At 45.5% G+C, this 22,369-nt stretch overlaps 1 protein-coding gene across 2 annotated transcripts in view; it reads left to right on the plus strand.

The window, feature by feature from the left end:
- The window catches only part of MAD2L2 (mitotic arrest deficient 2 like 2), a 164,558-nt gene that overhangs the window by 103,436 nt on the left and 38,753 nt on the right, over positions 1–22,369 (plus strand). Inside the window, exons 9-10 of one of the 2 annotated variants that reach the window (XR_011268552.1) lie at positions 772–845; positions 4,414–4,516. Coding sequence is in view for 1 of the 2 variants with exons in the window: in XM_069609919.1 (XP_069466020.1) it covers positions 772–845 (74 nt within the window). In the remaining variant the exon portion in view is untranslated. The remainder of the gene's footprint in view (positions 1–771; positions 846–4,413; positions 4,517–22,369) is intronic. The other variant, XM_069609919.1, reaches the window with a different exon arrangement.

Here is a 22,369-nt window from a genome sequence, read left to right on the forward strand (position 1 = left end):
ACATTCTACAAAATAAAGAGCTGCCACCAGACCGTGAATTACACAAGGACCGGAGTAGGGGTAACATCTATTGAGTGTACATTTGGGTCGCTCTGATGTGTGAGTCTTGCGGACATGTGCATAGGGGAGGGGGTATAGGGTGAGGCAAGAGGAAGGTGAACCCAAAAAGGTAAACGTTTCAGGGGAGTCGCACTGAATCGCACATAACAGCAAGCTTTAGCTGAAGACTGTAATGAGATGATCTAGGGCTTGGGCGCATTCCTTTTGAAACTGCAGGGAAGTGTTCAGTTCTCAAAATGATTTTTAGTGAGGATCGAATCCACGGGGACAGGACGGGTATGAATTCAGTAGTTAATGTGGGGGACGGGGGAGTGGGGTACTCCTGGGCACATGCTTTGTCTAGTTGCTGTTTTAAGTTTATCGTATTGCGTTATTAACTTGCGATTGTGGATGAGCGTGTGGAAAGGTGTGATTGTTTCTGATTGTGAACATATTTTTGTTGAGGAAGTACTTCAAAATCTCATTGCCACAGTTCTGTAGGTCATCCACTGCCTCCCTGTTGTGCTTGTGACCCACTCCAGACATTGAGCAAAATGCTTTTAAAAGGAATATTGGGTAAGAAATTGGAATGCATCCGATTATTTATGAAGAGCTATGCCATTGATAAAAATGGATGTTGCACATGCTATTTTACTCTGAACTGAGACACCATGAACACGGCCATATCCTTACAGTAGTTTAAAGACTTCATAGTTTTTCTTTTATATCCAGGTTGCACTTTCACTTTGCTCGTCCACACACGTGAGGCTGCCACACGCAACATGGAGAAGATCCAGGTCATCAAGGTAAGAACTAAAACAAATGTACCCCTCCCTCCATCCCCTTTTCCCTCCCAGCACAACACCAGCTCAGTAAATGTGCAGAACATGGACGCTCCCTCCCATTTTACTTGTACCCTATACACAAACATTTCTTTCATTGAAACCATTCTAGTGCCCTACCATGTATTTTTGTTGTTTTTTATTTAAAGTTTTTTTTTATTGCATAAAAAAATTAGCCCTGGGATACAATTGTAGTATCCTATTTACTAACTCTAGAACTGCACATTCTTGTGAATCTGGCTGCCATTGCACACAATATGTGGGCTCCATTGTGATGCTGGAAATGCATTGGAGGGACAGGGCCTCCTTGTCCTGTACTCTTATGTGTATTCTGTGTTTTCTGCACAGGAGTCCATGTGGGACTCATGGCAGTGCAGCTCTTTCTTGGTTTGGTTGTGGTGACCAGACCCTTAGGATACCCTTATGGCACCCATTTCTACAACCTGTACCCCTAGTGTATGTTTTTGGGCACCTGTGTGACCCACAGAGCAGGGTATGGGCAGGTGGTAGCTCCATGCTGAATTTCACAGGTGCTCTGAGTATCCTCCATTTTGGGATACCCAGGCCCTGCTGTTGGAATCAGTCAATTCCCGATAGGAGACAAGATGGCCCCTGTGGCCTCTTGCTCTCTATTGGGGGTTACCTTGTTTTCCCAAGTCCTGTGAAGCGCTGACTCTGTCCCTTCCCCTGACTGGCTGTTGGGTAGAAGTTCCATATATGGCATTGTGGAGGAAGTCCAGGCCATACTGGCTGAAGCCTTCCCAATGACTGTATGTTGTGGGTACACCCTTGGGGTGGGACCTTGGTGAATGGAGTGTGTGACCAATACACATTTCATGTTATGGGTGTCTGGTTTCTGGTGTGTGGCACAATGAATAATACAACACTGCCCGAAACTGGCATGAATGCAGTGTGGTGTGCTGAAAGGCTGGGTGCTTAGCCCAATCCACATTCCTTGTTGCGAGTGGACAGAGAAGAATGGCCTGAATGCATCGTGAGCCTGCTTGGCTGACTACCTGCTGAATGCCCTTTTGAATAATTGGCGTCCTGAGCCTAGCTCAGCAGAGTGGATGAGAGCCAGAACAGTCTATATTGTTCAGAAGCTGAAGTCGAAAATTGATGCTTCACCTTGAAGCCCAGCTGGAAGAAGGGTTTGCTGCAGCTTTCCTTCAACACAATCCGAAAGCTGTCATCTCCAAGAACTCATCCAAGAGAGGCCCTGGCTATGAGACCTCTCCCCAAGCTACAAAGGAATATCATGCACCAGCTCATCTTCATCAAGGCACCCTAGTAGTTGGTCCCTAACAGCTGTTGACTGGAGACGTGTTCCGCTGAGAATCAGCGCCAGGTCGGATGTCGACGACCATCACTGTTGACCTAGGTTCGCAGGACCGCTGTAACCTCGTCGACCGGAGCCGCAACGCTCCATTGCATAAGACACTTTGAAATCAAGGGCTCCCTTGCCATCCTCGTCGTCCTGCTGGAGAAAGTTGGTCACTGAGGAGAATCCGCTGGTGGGGTTTCCCGCCACCCGAAGTCCATTAAGATGCCGATGAAGATTCGAAAGCCAGCCCTGGTAGAGTCCCGATCACCGACGCAAAACGTTGACGACCCAACGCCCTTGCTGGGCCTACGTTCTTCATCAATCTGCTTTGCGACAACGCACTCTTGTCGTTGAGGTGTGCCGCATGCCTCATCACAGGACGTCCACAACCGATCGTCGACGAGCAATGCGAAGGTCGAAGCTGCTGTCTCAACGACATTGTTCCCCTTCCTTGGTAGGAATCTCGACGATCCGTGGCTCCTGCTTTAAAGGGAGACCACTCAAGGAGCTCTGGTACATTAGGGTAGTAGAACATGTTTAGCAGTAAACAATACTATTTTAAACTTGTATGGACTGGGCTTATTAATACACTTTATTTACAGGTTGCCCAGGTGGGAGAGTGCTCACACAGAATTGTCTTTGGTAGAGACCAAATATCTGGCCATTTGTTTAACCCAACTTGTCGATTCACTTTACTATTTGATTTGTATGCCATTGAAACTGTCAGCAGTTGGTGCATTTTAAAGGAGTCACGAGTTAGCTGTGATACCACATAGACATTGTACCATATTAGAATTGTCAGAGTACAAAGTGTTATTGATTGTGTGTGTGTGTGTGTGTGTATGTATATATATATATGTATATATATATATATATATATATATATATATATAGTTGGGGACTACACTGTACTCAAGAACCAGCCAGCATCTGAGAGCTTAACCTTGATTTCTCAACCTTTGTTACAATATAGAGAATCTTGGGTGGGGTGCTCTGTGCTTCTACTCTGCCATATAGGGGGCAGGAGTCCAGAACACCCCTCCCCCAAGCCCCCGCCCTCCAGTCTTTACATCATACAAACTCAAACCAAGGAAAGTGTATTCTTTTTGCCAATACGAGTGCAGTTTGTCATGTTTACTTTTCCCGTTACTAACTAAAGCCAATATACATTGTGCATCTTGCATTGTACCTTCTGATCAATTAAGCCTTTAACTCATTCTCATACCTCTTTCTAATGCCTCTACACAAATGTGTAGTCACATAACATTTGTAGAACCCATACACCCGGACGTTGTAGATATGCATTCAAATTTAAATAACAAAGTCCTTGATTTTTACAGAACAAAATTGAACTCAATTCAAGTTCTTAAATCCATATGTTATCCTTGTCGTCCTCTGTATTTGGCATGACTATACATTTCCTCCTTTTTTTTTTTTTCTTTTTTTCGTTGTACCTTCCCCATCCTTCTATATGCGACAAAGAAAATCTCCTTACTACTCTTTGCATGCCAATTTTCATCCCAACTCTTTTACTTTCTATAAAAATTACTGGACTGTGTGGTTCATTTTAACTTGCTTATTTTGACTCAAATTCGTTCCCGCTCTCAATCAGGTTTTTGTCTTTCATTCTACTAAAATGGCCTTTCATGTCGCTAACTTTCTTGCCTCCTCTAAACACTAGTAGCCCTCACTCATTATTATTTTGCACTTATCTGTGGCCTTTGACTGGTTGGATCATTGTTTTCTTTGTTCATTCGTGTCTTTAATCTAATGTTCTATCCTAGTTCTCAACCTAGATCCCAAATGGCTGTGTCTTGGAGGGGTTTGCTTTTTTTCTTCTCTGTAATAATGCTCTGTCTTCAGCCCTTTCCTGTTTAGTCTCTACACAAGTCCTCTGTCCTCCATTATTCAGTTTTCTGGTCTGGAGTAATTTTTTTTAAATTTTTTAATGCTGGTGATGCCAAAATCTTTTTGTTCTCTTATCCTTTTCTGAGCAACTGCACTCATCAAGTTTGGGTTGTCTGCGTCTTGAGTGCTTTCACAGACTCTGCATCTAAGCGTACCCAAGAGGGAGGTCCTTTTTTCTTTCCTGTTCCTATCCCTTATAGCTGTTCTCCTGCTTCCTCCTTCCCACCTGGTTCTCTTCTTTCCCTTTTGTCCTTGACCTGTACTTTAGTAACTTGGCGTTGTATCACTGTTTTCCACTAGAATGAATTAATTTGTCATAGCGAAGGTGCACTTGGCTGGATTGGTTGTAAAATGGGTCTTCAAGGGTGCTACATACCACTTTCAGATGAGCTGATCTTCCCAGGTAATCATGTGAATGATTTCATCAACAATGTATGTTCTTGTTTAGTCTGTATGCTGAGACAAAAGGTGATCCATTATGTGCTGGAAAATACCACTGCCCTGAGTATTCATAAGAGCACTACCTCGGACTTCTACATGCCTTGAGGAGGGGCAAAGATGTGATTTTTTTTTTTTTTTTTTGCATTCTTTTTTTGCATTCTGGATGGAGTAACAGCATGGGGTTATTCCTGTATTGCTCTCGGGGCTTGTGGTAGGAATCAAATTCTGAAATGTAATCTATACAAAATCTCCATGTCCTGTTTGGTTTTGGCACAAAAGGAATGGGGTGGCCTATTCACTAAACGATGTTCCTATAGCCCTGTATTTAACATGGATATCCACTTTGTCCTGGAGGATCACTCCATCAGCCTATGCTAGCTGGTATGGCCTCAGGCTCACACAGAATATGAAGGTGTACATCTCTCAAATCCTCAACTCTCATGCATACTGGAGCCGCTCCCCACAAATAAGTGCTCCCAACTAAAAGGTTTTGGATTTTTAGTTTCACCCATAGCCATCCTTGCAGAATGATGGCAAGTTCTTTAGCTCCCAATCTGTTACTACTGCACTATATAGTTTAGTAGGTATCTGTGGCGTCCTGCAGCAAGTTCTCTCTGGTGTAAAACACCTTTGCAGTAGAAGCTGGAAAAAAGCAGTGCCTGGACAATGATTTTTTTTAAAGGACTCTTGAGGCGCACAATCTGCAACCACAGCCATACAGGAACTTGGGACTTCTGCAAACATGGAGCGGCATGGCAGAGCAGTTTCCTGTGAGACAGTGATACAAATCTACCATTGGCCTATCCCTTAGTGGGTGACCATGCATCAGTCTTGGACAATCTCCTAGTCGGGTGTGGATCATTATGCTTCCCCCCCCCCCCCCCGCTGTTGTATCTCGGCCTGTTACTGTTACTCCTAGACTACTCCTATCTTACTCCATTGACACATTAACATAAGACACAAAGAAAACACATGAATCGATTCAACAATAGAAACACTTTTATTCATACATAGCAATGCATGATGCAAACACTACTATAATGCAAATCTCGAATTTGCACCTTTTTTATGCTTTTGGTGCAAATCTACCAGCAATGCAATGACTATACGCCTTACAGGCTTTTAATGCAAGCGATCTAATAGGCACACCATTCCTCTCCATTCCACACCATACTTCACACGCTCTCTAAGACAAACCCTGTCTTATTACCCAATCTATAAAGTAGGGCCAAAGCTCTGTGTGAGAGTCTGTTCTAATTCCCCATGCACATGTGTTATTCAGCAATACTCCCCTTTCTCTGTGTTTTTCTCCGTCTCTCCTCTCCCGCTAACTCTGCAACCAGCCAGTCCGTCAGGGCCAAGCCTCTCTGCCAGATCTCATCAGCTTTGCTCAGAATGCTTCCCCAAATGCTCCCTCGATCTCAGCTCAATCTCTCAGAGAGCAGCTTGATCCAAAACTCCATCCAACAACTAGAAACTCCCAAAAGCCTCACCTCTCATTATACTGTGCAATGATATATACATATGCATGGTTACACTCGTTCTCTAAGCTAACGGGCCTCTCTGTCAGCAATTCTAAATGTGAGCAGTGCCTAAATGTCTGTGATGCATGTACTTGTACTTTTTCAACCACTGTGTGTTCTGGTCAACGTGGCATTTTCTGCATATCTATACCAAATCTATCTTCTGCCTGCAGTACAAAACAACATCTCCTCATATTTCTCCATTCAAATCCCTCTATCCTCCTTCTGCATGTCTCTGCCTGCACAGCTCTCCCTCTCCATGGCACTGCCTGCCCCCACCTTTCTCTGTCTGCGAAGCACCAGCCATGCTGATAAGGCCTCTCTTGCCTTCTCCCTCTCGGACAAAGATCATGTTATCTGTCTGCCTACGCATACTTGTACACTGTAACTCATAACTCTCTGCGGCGCTTCTGTGTGTCTCAATGGAATGGCTTCATAATGCCATAGGAGCCAGCTACATGCTTTCTCTATAGTGCTTAGCACATTCACTCACACCAAGTGCTACGTAATGTGGACTCATTGCCCACTCAATGCGTGTTTCTCTACATGCATACATAATACATAACATATCTCTACATGTGTCTCTACAAATATAACATGTGTCTCTAAATGGCACTTCAAATATAACAGGCCTCATTCTATATTCAATTGCAAATGCATACAAAGTGGCAGAATAATGTGGATAGTCTAATGTTACTATTTCATGTCACTACTAATCAGTACAAATCAGAATGCATGATGGATAACTGGATCCCTAAATGGTTAATGATTCTGTAATAATGGGTAATGATTCCATAATAATAGGTAATGATTCTGTAATGATAACAAACCAGGCTTCTCCATACTATCAGGTTATACAGAGAGAAGTAATGCAAACTAAGAAAACTGCTCTGGTATGTGGTCTGTAATGAAGTAAAAGGATTTCTGCTATAAACGCCAAGTACTGACGGCACGTCTTTATCAAGACTCCTTAATTATATTATTTGAAAGGCTAATTCCGACCAGCTTCATTTGACTTATTTAGAATAGGACTTATTAAGAACATAATTTCAAACGTACTCGAAAGGAATTCCTCAAAACAGTTACTCAAATTGTCAAGTTATCAAAAAGGAGGATGCCCTCAACATTTATCAAGTCAAAATTTTAACCATTTTATTCCATCTTACATTTAAAATTTGTCTTTGAAGCCCCATGCGATTGCTTGGGGCTCGCCACAAAATCCCAAGAAGACAGCCCTCCGAATCCACACATGGTGCATTATTTCCACAATCCTTAACCTCGTCAGTTTGAAATATCATATGATAACTAGTCCCTAAAGCACAGGGACGCATTCTGTAGTTGACAGTTTGTCCATTCAAGAGCATTCTATTGTGCCACTATTTGTACGGCCTTCATAAGGACAGACCCACACATTCACGCGCGCACACACGCACACACATTCACGCAGACACACACACACGCAAAGACATGTGCACATGCGCACAGACACACACGTGCACTCAGAGGGACAGAGAGAGAGAGAGACAGACCCTGTGTGTGATTGAGGCACCTTTGTGATCATTTAAACCAATATAGGACCATTGTAGCAGTAGATTGTACTTCTGAATGGGCATACATTCACTGCTGCCAAATGCACCAGTACTAAGGCTGTACGACGGGTGGAGCAAAAAGACAGAGGAAATAAAATGTTTCTAATTTTAATAAGACAAACACGAGTTGCGAGAAATGTATTTATTTTGAACAAGTGGAATGAAGATTACCCAGGTGTATAGCGCAGGGAGTCTTGGTTCTATTAAAGATATTGAGGCAAGCTTTATGATTATACTTCGTTAATGCTACTATCCAGCATCCTTCAAATTTCTAAACATTTTACAAACAAACTTTTAAACCCTTTTCCAATAAAATGTTTTATTTTTTCTTTACACTAAACCAGAAACAATTGCAAGAAAAAACACCATTTCGTATGAGTCTTTTCCTGCTACAGTAGTTTCTTCAGTTCCAACCAATCCGGGTCCTCCAGGCTTTCCCATGTCGTATCCTGCCTGAGTCCCTTCCTCTTCTTTTTGATGATTTAAGTCCAATGGCAACCTGAAACCAAACCATCCACACAGCTGTAACAAAAAAGGCCTGAAACAAGCAACCAGAACCTCGCCACTCATAGAAGCATGGTTCGCATTATGCTTGCTCAAAGCTTCGAACTACTGTCTACCAACCCTGACACTGGCTTAAAATAAAGTCTGGAATATGGAGTCACTCGGCCGACTTGAGAATGTCCTGCAAGGAGACACCTATGCTCTAGATGCCATGGCTCCTCTGCCAGAATGCACCTCAAAGACTGAGGTGTCTATCTTTCCCGACGTCAATATCTCTTACCCATCTGGCGATGGTAGTTACCGCCACAGCCTGAAAGGGTTTCCTACGTGCAATGAGCAGCTGAGGTATGCCTAGCGGCCTTCCTCATGCTGATAGCCTCTTGTAGACTTTGATGCACTGTGCCACACCCACCTTCGCATTGCTCAGAAAGTAAGTATAAGAAATAATGTCAACATTTCTTTTAGTCTGCCTGGCGTTGCTAAACGCCACACTGTGCGGGTCGAAGATCTTCCTTTTGATTTCCAGTGTTTTCACATCGGAAATTCTCCTGCAGGAAACCAAGCGTCGCAACATGGCTAGTTTCCTTGACTGTTGCTTGCTCGACAAGTTTGTTGTTTGGCCATCGCATGAACCAGTCCAACACCTTGTTGACATCCCACAGTGTAGTATATTTAGGGGTTGGTGGCTTCACCATAATAGCACCGTTAAGAAGCCAGACTACGACCGGATGCCCCCCCCCCCCTCCTACTGGGGCTCCGCCCACTGGACTGTGGGCAGCAGAGATGGCGGATCTATATACCCCTATAGTTTGAAATGCCTGCTCTCCTTGTGAAAGGGACGCTAAGAAATGTAGCACCTGCACTAAAGGGCCTGAAACGGGATGAACACTGCTGCTTGCACCAGGCTTCCCATTGTTGCCATGCAGCGCCATAGCTCCTGAGTGGAAAAGGAGCCCAGGACTCTCCGATCAAGAGCAGCCTGTTCCAAAATTCCCGGCATATTCCAGTCACCTGAAATTCTGCATCCCAGCAATCAGAAGCTCAGAGTTTGAATCTGAGGATGAGGCCACCCCTCCGGATCGGAGAGCAGGTCCTCCCGCCATGGTATCCTTCTTGGGGGAAATCAGAGGAAAGTTCCATCAGTACTGGAAACCACGCTTGCGACATCCGTTCGTGCACCATCACCAGTCCCTCCCCTTTCTCCCTGCAAACCTTCGCTAAGGTCCTGGCCAGCATGATAAATGGGGGGCATAGTGCGTTGTACCGCGTCAATCCTGGAGAAATGCGTATGTACCCAGCGCATCTGGGGGTCAAGTGTCCAGCTGAAGTATCTGGGTAATGGTGCTTTTGGACGTGATGCGAAGAGTCTGTATGTAGACGACCCCATAGTTCCTGGATCCTCCAGAACTTCCCCCTGTGAAGTCTCCAGTTGCTGGAATCCCTCAGGTAGCACAAGTTCCAATCTGCTACTACGTTCTGCACACCTGGCAAGTACTCCACTGTGATAGAGACCTGGTTGCTCAGGCAATAGTGCCAGAAATATTTTGATGAGTCCGCTAATATCCTGGATCTGCTCCCTCCTCACTGCACCCTCCCCCCCCCCCCCCCCCGAGATGTAGCAGACTCCTGATAGGTTGTCCATCCAAAGAAGTATGCAACATTTCACTCTGTCCTTCGCGTGCTCTTACTGCAAGTAACTCTAGGCAATTGTACACAGTTAATTCTTCTTGCAACCATCTCCTGCTTGGTTGCCTGCACCTTGCGTCCCAACCTGACCTGCTATGAGGTCTGGAGCATCGCTGAAAATAGCACAGCTGTTCCATGCCTCCATGTTATGGAGCCACCACCTCAGCTCTGCTATGGCCTCTCTGTCTAAGGGAATGAGTTGGTGATAACGCAACCCCCTAACCCCCCTTTGCAGGTGTCTAATCACCAGTCTCTGAAGAGCCCTGTAATGTAAAGGGCCTGGCAAGATTGCTTGAATCGAAGATCCTAACGGGCCCACTAATCTGGCTAGATTCCAAAGCGATATAACCTGCTTCTGTAGCGTCCCCCTCAATGCTTTCTTGATGGCTCAGAGTATGGAGCCAGGGAGTTCTAGCATCAACTTGGCCGTGTCGATGACAAACCCTCGGAACTCCATACACCTGCTAGGGATGAGATCTTTTTTTCTCTTGATTTATCAAGACACCTAGCGATGAGAGGAGACTGCTCGACCACTGTTTTTGCTCTTGTAGGTGAGCTTTGTCCTGCTCTAGGAAGAGAATCTCATCCAGATACACTATCTTTCTCGCACTTCTCTCGGATCGCCAAAGCGACCGGCCTCATGAGCTTGGTAAAGGACCCGGGAGCTGAAGACTGCCCGAAAGGCAGACATTTTTATTGCCAAACATGCCCCTTCCAAAGAAATTGTAAAAGGGATGGTGCTCTAACGCGACTGGTAAGGTGAGATATGCGTCCTTGAGGTCCAGTCTCACTAGCCAGTTTAAAGAATCAAGTTGGCTGCTAAATCACTCTGCCTAGCGGCGCACCCGACCAAACTTGCCTTCAGCTTTTCCTCCAGACGCAGTGACTATAGGCGTTTCATATCCTATGGCAGGAAGCCGTAGCTCCTGCAAGCCAGGCGGGGGCAGAGATCCTCTAAGCCACTTTGATTTCCCCTCCCACGATTCACCAGTTGGTGGACAGTTGGCAGGGCATTGGCCCCAGTAGCAGGAGATGACCTCAGACGCCTTGACCATGCAGTTGATTCAGTGGGGTTATTGTTTACCCTTTCTAAAAAAGACCAAAGGACAGACCCACACCGCCCCCAATCGAACAGGGGCTCAAGAAAGAACTGAGGGCCCTGTTGTCGAAGGGTTCAGTGGAAGAGGTACCTCCCGAACAGAGCGGAATAGGCTGGGATTTCCTGGCACCCAAGAAGGGAGGAGGTCTCTGTCCCGTTCTGGACCTCGGGGCTCTAAACAAGTTCCTGAGAAAAGATACATTCAGGATGGTGACGTTGAGAGAAATTCTCCACGCTGTCGAATGTCAGGACTGGCTGCTGTCCATAGACCTGCAGGACACTTATTTCAATGTGCCAATACACCAAAAGCACAGGAAGTTCCTAAGCTTCCTCATAGGGGACAAGCACCATCAGCTCAAGGTGCTGCCCTTTAGGTTGACCTCTGCTCCAAGGGTCTTCACCAAGCGCATGGCGGTAGTCGCGGCTCACCTCAGGAGATCCGGGGTCCATATATTCCCATGCCTGGACGACTGGCTGATCCGGGGGAAGTCGGCAGGGCAAGTTTTGTCTAGTCTGTAATTGATCTCATCAGTGCAGTCTTAGACACTCTGGTAGGTACGGCTTTTCCTCCCAAAGAGAGAGTCTGCAATATGGCCCAGATGGTGCATTCGTTTCAGAACTACGCCACCCTACCAGTGGCTTCTTTCCTCTGCCTTTTGGGTCTCATGGCCTCCTGTATTTTTCTAGTGGCAGAGGCCAGGCTGCGCATGAGATCCCATCAGTGGCAGCGCATGAGATCCCATCAGTGGCTCCGGCGGGACCAGTGGTCTCAGTATCTGGGAGCACTCACGGTTCCCCTGTCGAGCCAGGTAGTCTGCAAACTCCACTGGTCGAACACGCGCAGTAATCTCATGGCAGGGGAACCCTTCTGGCCTCAGGCCTGAGTGCTCACGGATGCGTCTCTGAAGGGTTGGGGCACCCACTGTGAGGACTTGCAGGTGAGTGGCTTCTGGGCTCCATCAGAAGCCAGGTGGCACATCATCAGGCTCGGTTGTGGGCCATCAGGTTAGCCTTGAGGGGTTTTGCCCCGTCTCTGAGGGAAGCATGTCCTTGTCCTGATGAACAACAGTGGCCATACACTACCTCAACAAGCAAGGTGGTGTGCACTCCCGCCCCCTCTGCAGAGAGGCGATACAGCTATGGTCCTGGTTACAGGAGAACCAAATCCCGGTCTCAGCAGTTCATCTGGCGGGGACAGAGAACACCTTGGTGGAAGCTCTGAGCAGGCAGAGCACTGTCTCGCACGAGTGGGAAGTGTGCCAAGAAGTCCTAGAGGTCTTCGCTCTCTGGTGTTCCCCAGCAGTGGATCTGTTCGCCACGGAGTCCAACAAGAAGTGCAAACAGTTTTGCTTGCGGGAATTGCCAGCTAACGGTGCACTGAGGATGCAGTTTCTGGTGGATTGGACCTTCCTTCTCCACAACACCCCCTCTCCCCCCTCGATTCTGGTCATCCCTTGTGTTCTCAGCAGGTTCAAGAGATTTTGAGCAACCATGATCTTGATCGCCCCGTGTTGGGCGAAGAGGACGTGGTACTCTGATCTCTTGGATCTGACCATCTGTCCGCCTCACCGGTTGCCTTGGCGTCCAGATCTCCTGACCCAGTCTGAGGGTCGCATGCTCCACCCAACGCTGGATTCGCTAAACCTACATGCGTGGCTCTTGAGAGGATGAGGTATGATGACTGGGACCTCTCGGAGGAGGTACTTGAGGTGTTGCTGGCTTCTACAAGATCTCTGTACGCGTGCAAGTGGAAAAGATTTGAGGCATGTTGCAGGGAACACAAGGTTGACCCCCTTCTCTTTTCCCACCACCACAGTGATAGTCAAAGGGTGTTTGATGGCACTGTATGTGTTCAAGAGGTGCCCAGACCAAGGTTCCTTCTTTACTATTGCGATCATGGCCCAATTTCTGAAGGGCGTTCTCAATATGTTTCCGCCAACCCCTTTTAATCGTTTGGGATCTTAATCTGATTTTGACCTTCTTGATGGCGGCTCAGTTTGAGCCTATGCGCTCGTGTTCTTTACCACTGTTATCCCTTAAGTCAGCCTTCTTGGTTGGAATCACATCTGCCAGGAGGGTTAGTGAGCTGCAAGCTTTGTGCTGCAAGCCTCCTTTTCTAAGGTTCTTTCGCGAGAAAGTCTGTCGGGCCGGGTTCCTTCCTAAGGTGGTTTCAGAGTTTCACCTGTCCCAGTCTATCTATTTGCCTGTCTTTTACCCTCCTCCACATTCCTCAAAAGAGGAAGAGCGGTTCCACTGCCTTGACCCTAAGAGAGCATTAAGGGTCTGTTGCTCGCACATCTGAGCTTCGGAAGTCAGACCGGTTGTTTGTGGCCCATTCTTTGTCTCAAAGGTCTTGCCATAACCAAACCAACCCTGTCACGTTGGATTATTTTGTGCATATCCAAGTGTTGCCATCGGCAGACAGAGAGCTTCCAGCGGGCATCAGGGCTCACTCAACCAGAGGGGTTTCGGCCTCTGCAGCCCTCCAGAGGGGGTCCTGTTGGGGACATATGTCAGGCAGCCACTTGGTCATGCTTGCATACTTTCACCAAGCACTATGCCTTGGTTGTTGCACGGGGAGCTGATGCACGGTTTGGTAGGGTGGTTCTACAGAATCTACTTGTTCAAAACGTTCTGCCCTCCTCCGTTATTCTAACTGCTTGGGGAGTCTCAAGATGAGGAATCTGCGAGGAGAAAGGCAGTCCATTGAAGGAGAAATGACGCACCGTAATGATCTTTCTATGGATTCTTCTCCCGCAGATTCCTCATCGACCCTCCCATCCAGTTCTGTGGCTTGTCGCTTCTGTCTAAACCAGAAGAGATCGAGTGATGGCTCTTAGATGACTGCTTCTGTCTTATTTTTTTTCAGTCATTGTTGTGTTGGGATGTGTCCTTGTGTTTTTTTTTTTCGTTTTTTTTTTTAACCGGCTGATTAGCCTCCTCCTGTAGTTTTTCTTTCTGCAGCGTTCATGCGTGGGGGCCAGGGGAGGAACTGGAGCATGGGGCATTTCTGAGCTGGATGATGGATATCTATCGAGATGAGGAATCTGCGAAAGAAGAGTTCGTAGAAAGATCATTATGCTAAGTAATTTATCCTTCTGCCTCTGGCCCTTACCCAATGCCCCATATCGACAATCTGATAGGCTGGGTAATGCTGTCTACCTTTCGACACTCAATCTCACAAAAGGCTCTTGGCAGGTGCCTTTGCATGGGCCTGATAAAGAGAACTACCTTTGCTACTCCCAGGGTGGTGTTTCATTTTAAAGTCCTGCCTTTTGGGCTACATAGAGCTCCTGCAACCAACATTCTAGAGACCTATGGATAAACCTTTACAACTGTACTCAGAATCCCAGAAAGTGCATGCAGGCTCAATCTCTGGTAAAATATTTGTGTTTTGGTAGGTAATTGCACTGTCAAACCCCAACAAGAGACGGTGAGGGCCGTCCATGATACACCCCCTCCAAAACTAAGATCTGAGATTTATTTGTGACTCATTGGATACTACTGCAGATTTATTCAAAATGTTTCTAGTAAAACAGTCAGACTGACAGACGAATTGAAAAATGCAGAGCCCCAAAAGATCATGTGGGGAAAAAGATGAAGTCTTTTATACGACCTTGAAACAAGCCCTATGCCAAAGCCCCGTGCTGGGCGTGGCAGATCTCTCCAAAGGAGTCATCCTACTGAAGGATGCTTCCTTTATGGGACTGGGGGCTGTTCTGTCTCAAAACTATGCTGGTTTTGAACACCCAATTCTATATATCAGCAGAAAGCGCTTTCCCAGAGAGAACAATTATTCAGTCATTGACTTGGAAGCATTGGCAATGAAATGGGCAGTGATCCATCTAAGATATGAACTCTTGGGTCACAAATTTCGCTTAGTAACGGACCACTCTCCTCTAATTTGAATTTGTTGGAGGAAAAAGTGCCACCCTTGGGTAATGCAGTGGTTTTTGGACCTTCAGACATATTGCTTCAAAGTCGAGCACCAGAAAAATCGAGAGTGAGGTTCCTCTCCCAGCTTCTTTGTGAAAAACCTCGGTCCAACCCGTATTGGCGAAGGGTATGTGAGAAACCTGAGGGTATTCTCACTCCTACTCCCCTGCGATCTTCTCCGCTGGTGGCTAGTGAAATGCCATCGCTATTGGATCCTGACCCTGGGGGGCGGGGAGGAGGTGGTGGAGCAACAAGGGAGGATCACCTGGGTGGAGGGTCCTTGAGGATTGTGAGTGGGGTGCCCTCAGGCGAGACATGGTTTCCCCCCCCCCGCCCTCTTGTCCCATTGACTACCAACCTAACCCTCCCTGACCTGTATGGGCTATTATAAGCCAACTCCCATAATTTCCCCGCATGTGACACGTGACAGTACTGAGACCAGGAAGAGGAGTAATGCACACTAGACCATGGAACCACTTTGCTACTGGGACGAGGAAGATGGCTGTGGAGTGTAATGAAGGGTCAGGCATGTCCTCTTAATTGTGGTCAGGCAAATCCAATTGAAGGGATACACCGTTTGAAGGGTACAGGTATAAAAAAGATTACAGAAGTTGAGAGGAGACCAACAGGAGACCAGTGTATGGAGGAAGAAGCTGTGTTGGGACCCGTGGGATAGCCGGGCACTGGCCCAAGGTCCAGTGTGCAGGAGCACTAGTCCCTGCGACGAGGGACGTTCAGTAGGAGCTGTGAATGCCTCGTAGGGAGCGGGACGCTGTGCTCTTCCAGTTGAAGGCCCGTGGAGCACTCTGCATGGCAGAGACGAGCCCTGAACGTGAGCAGAACTCATACCAGCATGGCAGCTGACCTGCAAAGCTGGAGGAGAGAGCAGGAGCCGCCGGGGAACAGCACTGCAGACAAGTGAGTGTGAATATGCACACAATTGGGACTTTTGTGTGCATATTGAATACTGATCCAAATGGGAATGTGAAAATGAGCATATTGAACATTTATTCAACGAACTGAAGGAAGCTTAACCATTGAGCACATTGCCCATCTGATGGATACCAAGCAGAGCGAAATCAAGTAATTTAGCTGGTGGATTTTAAAACTAAAGCAAGCCTTATGGGCAAAGCAAGTAAAACTGAGACTACCAAAGGCGAAAGTTCCCAAATAACAATATCTAAGACATTACATCCGTATTAGGGTGCCATAACAGGTGGGACAGAAGTAAGACCACCACAAAGTGAATGTTGTGAACAATTGCAGTGCAGCGAGGGCAAAGACTGGCAAGAGGTGTGTGACCTACTCTGGCAGGGTAATACCAAGAAAAAGCCAAAGAAGTTTAACTATTCTACCTAAAGCCAAGAAGCCATGAGGAGAGGGATCCTGGTTGTGCGACCTGTGATGGGTGGACTGTGTTGTCCACAACTGTGCCTAGACCAGTGAGCCCTGAACTACAAGCACCAAAAATACATCACTGAAAGGGGCACTGCCAGTGAATGGATGAGGCAATCCAAGGACATGGTCAAGATGACCATAAGTTGTGTTAACCTAAACAAAAAGACTGAAACAACTAGAATTGGCAGAGCTGAAGTCCTGGGGAGATGTGAGACATTCCACCAGTTGTCCTGGGGCAAATTAACTATATTGCTTGGAACTTGGGTTCCATGTGATATTTTCGCCGCAAAAATATCGCAATGCAAAAATATCGCCATATTTTTGCGCCGAAAATCACACATGGACCCTGCGGGGGACACACCCGCAAACCCTGCATCATTTTTTTTTATGTGCGAGGGACACCCCCGCACCTAAAATTTTCGCCACCAAAAATATCGCCTATGGCCGTTCCCGACGACCATATGTACGGCGATATTTTTGCTGGCAAAAATATTACCTGATACCGGAACTTGGGGAAGGGAACCCTGAGAATTGCGTGGAACTATATATATTACCTTGAGTGGAAGAAAGATAATTGTTTGTGGAACTTTCTTGAACTTGACGAAGGGAGCTGAAGAAGCTGGGAGCTGGAAGCGGCTCCAAATGTAGTGTTAAACACTTTCTGTTTACTTTGACATCCTTACATACTGTTTATCTTTAGTTGTGAGTGCAAGTCTAGGTTTTGGACCCAGACTTTTACATTGTGCTCTGACTCTGGCGTTCCTTAGTTTCATTCAGGTAGGTAAATCCCACCTTCACATAGGGCAAGTTAGTCCTTCAACCATCCTGATATTTAAGTTAATAAATATCTTTTATTTGAATTTTAAGTATGTCTGTGTCGTACTTCATGATGTCTTCACAGTACGTAGCTCTGTCCTGTTCAAAAATTCGGTTGTTTACGAATTGTTCGTTCTACACTGTTCGAATGACAATTGACCTTTTCACAATTGACCGAATTGTGAAGGTCAATTGTACCATATATGTGGGGGGAAACCCCAATAACTCCCCACCCAACACCAAAACCCCTATATGAAGGTTAGGTGACAGCTCACATGTTTGTCTGGTTTTGCTGTGAGCATTTATTTGTAATGGGGGCTTGATTCGAGATATGCAGATTGATGGCTTGCATAGCTGTCTTTGTTTTACAGTCTAGTTGAGATATGGTTGGAAGAGGTAGGCACACCTTGGTTGTTGTTGCATGGCTTGGCAGATATGTGGTCATCCTGCTGGCTTGCTGGAGTTGATTGTAGCACGTGTGCACAGAGGAGTGGTGGGAAGGCCCCCACGTTCATTGGGAAGGTTGTTCGGTTTGGAGTTCTTGTTGAGGTATTATTGGGTTTTAATTTGTTGTCCATGTGGACTTGAATCTTGATATTTTTTGTTGGAAGTGTATGTAAATTGAGTTGCATTTGTGATGGGGTTGGTGTGGTTGTGCTGCAGACAGATGGGTTCTTGAATTTCTACTAAGGTTTAGCATTTCTGTTCGCCATTGTGCGTGTTCTGTGCATTGAGTGGTAATGATTTTGTCCTTGATGGTGTCTACCTTGTAGATGCATAATTGTTGCTAGTAAATGTATTTGTCTCTCTTGCAGGTTTCTGAGTTTTTCGTAAGATTGAGGTTCATACTTTATCACCTATGAGTATGCTTTGTTTGGAGTGCTTTATTGGGGCAAGCGTATGAAGAGTTTTCAAAATCCAGTCAAGAGGTGTGTGAAGTTCCTGGATAACTTGGCTTGTTGAGTAAGATTTAGTGACCTTTGAGGGCTGCGAACATTGCCCAACGTGATGCATTTCCTGAGTTGATATTTGTAGGTGGGGCATGGGCACACATGGGTAGAATGGTAGTAGATGTGAATGAGATGAACACGAGCAAGGTGGTTGAAGGGTATAGGCAGTGTAGTGAGTTTCTTCTAATTTAAATATTCCATTTAGTAGCGTCCGGCTGTGTGAGTGGATCCCTTATCAAGTGCCTGCGGTGAAGGTCATCAAGCTTTGTTAAGAGCATTTTGGTCGCAGCGTCTTCCTTTTTCACCAGCCACACTTTAAAGTTTCCGAGGGAAGCACAACATTAGCAGTTGACCAAATGGTTTGTTGATGCATCCAGTTTGTGAAGTAAGGGTTGTAGGAAGATGGCATGTACACATCCAACATAACTGTGGGCACTACCTTGTTAGGATTCACAATCCAGGATGTTTGAAGGTGATACTTTTGCCGCAGTGACATCTTTGTTTACTTGTGGAGTTCTTCTTCCCTCTCCTATCTTGCCAGTGAGGTGTATCTTATAGCCCAGTCGGGTGGCTTTGTGCAACAGACCCAAGTGGTCATCTCTTAACTAAGTCTCATTACCGAAGAGTGTTTTTGTTTTTTATCGTGCAGCAGGGTCTTCGTGTCTTTGTGTTTTTGATATGGAGAAGGAGTTGATGAAACCACCTTGGCTTTCTGACCTGCCTATTGGTCGGAAGAGTAGTTGTTGGTACTGAGGGAGTTGCAGGGTGGTTGTTGTGCATAACGGAAGGGAGGTTGTTCCCGTTTGGGAATGAATCTGCAAATTATTCAGATTGTTATTTCAATCAGTTATTGTAATGAAATTAAAGGCAAACTTCAAAGTTGTTTAATTTCTACATTTATATTGCGCACAAAGCAGCCCTCTGGCATCGTGGCACTGTTACAAGCAAGGGTTACTTAGTTACATGAACCAGACAGAGAATACCTTAGACAACCTGTCTGTGGTTTGAGGTTGCAGTGAACCAGATACCAGGCTGTTAACAGTAAAAATGTGTAGTGTACCATTATGGACGGGGGGGGGGGGGACTCTTTGATTCAGAGGTTACAGGGGAACTGCAAGATAGAACTCGACAACAAATGGATCAGATACCTAGGGGCCCTTAAGGTCTAGAGATGGCAGAGCTAGTTAAACAGCATGGTTTTGAGTGCTTTCCGAAAGGACCTGTGGGAGGTCTCATTCCTGAGAGTGTTTGGGTGGGCATTCCATTGTATTTGCGCATTGAAAGGGAAGCTGCCGCCGCCTGCTTTGGCCCTTTTTGACAGTGGAGATGTACATCTGGATGGAGTACTGCGATCTCTTCGGTCTAGAAGAGCTGGCTCTGACAACTTTTTAAGAGAGTTAACAGCGGGCTGTGATCGCAAAGGCATTTGTGGGTTATTGCTAGTGTCTTGAAAATGTTGCGATCTTTGACGGGGAGCCAGTGGGCAGCACACCTGGCCTGGGAGATATTATCTCTCTTGGAATATTCAGTGTGGTTCTGAGTGCAGTGTTTTGAATAATTTGAAGTCTATTCAAATGTTTGGCAGGAGTGCGTGCAAAGAGAGTCGTTGCAGTGGTGTTGCCCCAATAGTTGCTCTGGCTATGGATAGGCAATTCTGCTTGGACAGGTATGGTTTGACTGCATTAATCAATTTGGTTGTGAATGAGGCCGAGGAGGCAATGGCGCTTACCCGGAGTGTCGTGGAGAGAGTGAAGTCCAGGTAAACCCACAAAGTCTTAAAGTAAATTGCAAAAAGATAGGTATCCCCAACACTGTGGACCAGGGGAGCAATATAGTTTAGTTAAGTTTAGTTTATTATTTGTATAGCGCCGCCTGGCCCAGGGGCATCCAGGCGCTTGGGACCGTTACAGCAGTTACAACACCAATCTGTTACATCATACAGTTTAGTTAGTTCTTGTAATACAGTTATAGGTAATATGCCTATCATACATATTTACACGGATTATGCAGGCACTGCATGCATTAGTCGGAAGAGTTAGTGTTTTGGAGTTCTTTGGACAGAATCCAGGTTTTGGCCGTGAGTCTGAATCGGTGATAGGATGGTTCGGATCTGAGATCGACTGGTAGTGAGTTCCAAAGTTTAGCGGCAAGCACAGGGAAGCTGGTGCCTCCTGCTTTTTGGAGCTTAAATCTGGGGATGTTAAGGCAGTGTGTTTGTCCAAATGTGAAGTGCATTCATTATATATTGCGAGAAACTGTAATTAACAGAACATTGCCGCTTTAGAAATGTAAAAGCGGCTTGCTGGGGAAAATTAACGCAGCCGTATCCTGTATAGGCTGCCTATGCTTCCAGTTATGAGGGGATAAAGTATCCGATATTAGAGATACACGCGCTAACCATATTTCATAGTCAATCATGTGCAGAGGAAGTCACTGCGCGGACCTGCAACTTCTTGATTACATGAGCGACGGGACCGCTGGCCGTGACTCATTCGCATGTCTCGTTAGCGAATGTAACTGTCGGTATCCTGTCTAAAATACCTCCGAGACAGCGTTACAGTAGAAAAGGAACCAGGACTGTTCTTCCAGTATTTCAATGGCATGCAGACTTAGGAGGACTAGCAAATAAATGCTGCCCCGAGTATATATTGAAATGAATGGGGGACATCTTGGAAGTGCCAAACATTCTAATACCGGAGTGCCCCAAGAATGTAACCAAGGGTAAAAAACGATGTTTTCGTTTAGTTATTAGGAATAAAAGTAAACTAGTACATACAATCATGGAACACAATGGAGCCACGCTTCTTGACAATTCAGGCCTGATGCATAGCTATTAGTATTGTACATCCACCATTCTTCTCGTTGGGATAGTCTGGCTGCTGTGTTATTAGAGTCAATGCCCAAAACTTTCTCCAATATCCACCATTTCAAATCATTAGTTTTTCTGGCACGGCGATGCGGTTATTTGCCGCAAGGTTTATTAAACAACGCCCATTAGGACAATTTCTTCATGTGACTTGTAGGCTTTCCTTGAATGGCTTGCTGCGAGTTTGAACAACAATAAAGGAGTCTGTTGCAACAGTGAGATGTCTATCTTTGCGAAAAAGACCTTTGATTGTGGAGATTCGTATCCCATCCACGCCTTGGCTCAGCATGTTACCCAGGTCAGCACAATTATTGATATGTAACTCAATACACTATTTAGGACCTTTGTTTTCTATGGAATACGTTTATTAGTGGGGACAATTAATTAGATGCCACACATTTGTCTCCTCAGATGTAATATTATTGGCATCCGCTTTCTTGATGGGCTGCGCGACGAAAATTAATGTTCCCTGCGCCCTCTATGGACTAATGAAGTGAGCACACGTTTTGCTTGCTATTGATAGTCCTGGATATTGAATTCGTAATTGGTGTGTAGTACTTGGAGGCTCAGTCAGTTTTATGATGATTTTAATCTAGATATATCTTGCTTTTCTTTTCTCCTCTTTTTTCCTTTTCTTTTGTTATTTTATTTTGGCTGATGATTCAGATACAGTGAGCTACAATCAAGCTAGAAGTATCAGATTGGGGCAAACATGGGCCTCTGTTGCTTTATTAGAAATTGCATATATTTGTCTTTTTCTACGGTAGATGCAATTTAATGGTGCGTCCTGACGAAGACGACTATCAGTTCTTGTTGGAATTAGATAGTGTTTCGTTGAAACTACATCTTTCTATATATGGTATTTTTTTACATGTAGTAGGCACTTAGCACTTTACCTGGTTAGGCACATTTTCTTGACAGCACTTTCTGAAATGACCATCGTATACGGTTTAGGATTCATAGATGGATTTTTAACATATCCGCCAATTTATGTTAGGTCATTTTTTAGATTCATGCATAGACCATTTTGGATATTGTATCCTCAGTGATATTATTTAGGTGTATTTTATGATGACATGGTGTGATATTAAATGTGTTTTATGCTATTATGTTGATTTTGATAAATATTAAAATATGTTGTTTATAAATTGCTTATCTGACTGAGCTTTCTCCTTCTCCACACTTTGAATCAATTGTGATTTTACATAATTTGTACTTAACCGTGTGACCACCTTCTTGTTCCTTTTCAAGCCCACAGAGTCTTTACTGAGGGCAAGCCGGTAATTATTGTGTTGTATATCGTGAAGGCGCTGTATTGTTTATTCAATTTGCTAAGGGTTTCCCTGGGGTCTACTATGAGGATTTCTGTTTTATCCCCATTGTGGCAGAGCCTGTTGGCTGCCAACCAAGCTTGGATGGTGGAGTAAATCTTGTGCAAGGTCTTGCCA

The sequence above is a fragment of the Ambystoma mexicanum genome, chromosome 8, assembly GCF_040938575.1.
Source record: "Ambystoma mexicanum isolate Mex_15411 chromosome 8, UKY_AmexF1_1, whole genome shotgun sequence".
Lineage (NCBI taxonomy): Eukaryota > Metazoa > Chordata > Amphibia > Caudata > Ambystomatidae > Ambystoma > Ambystoma mexicanum.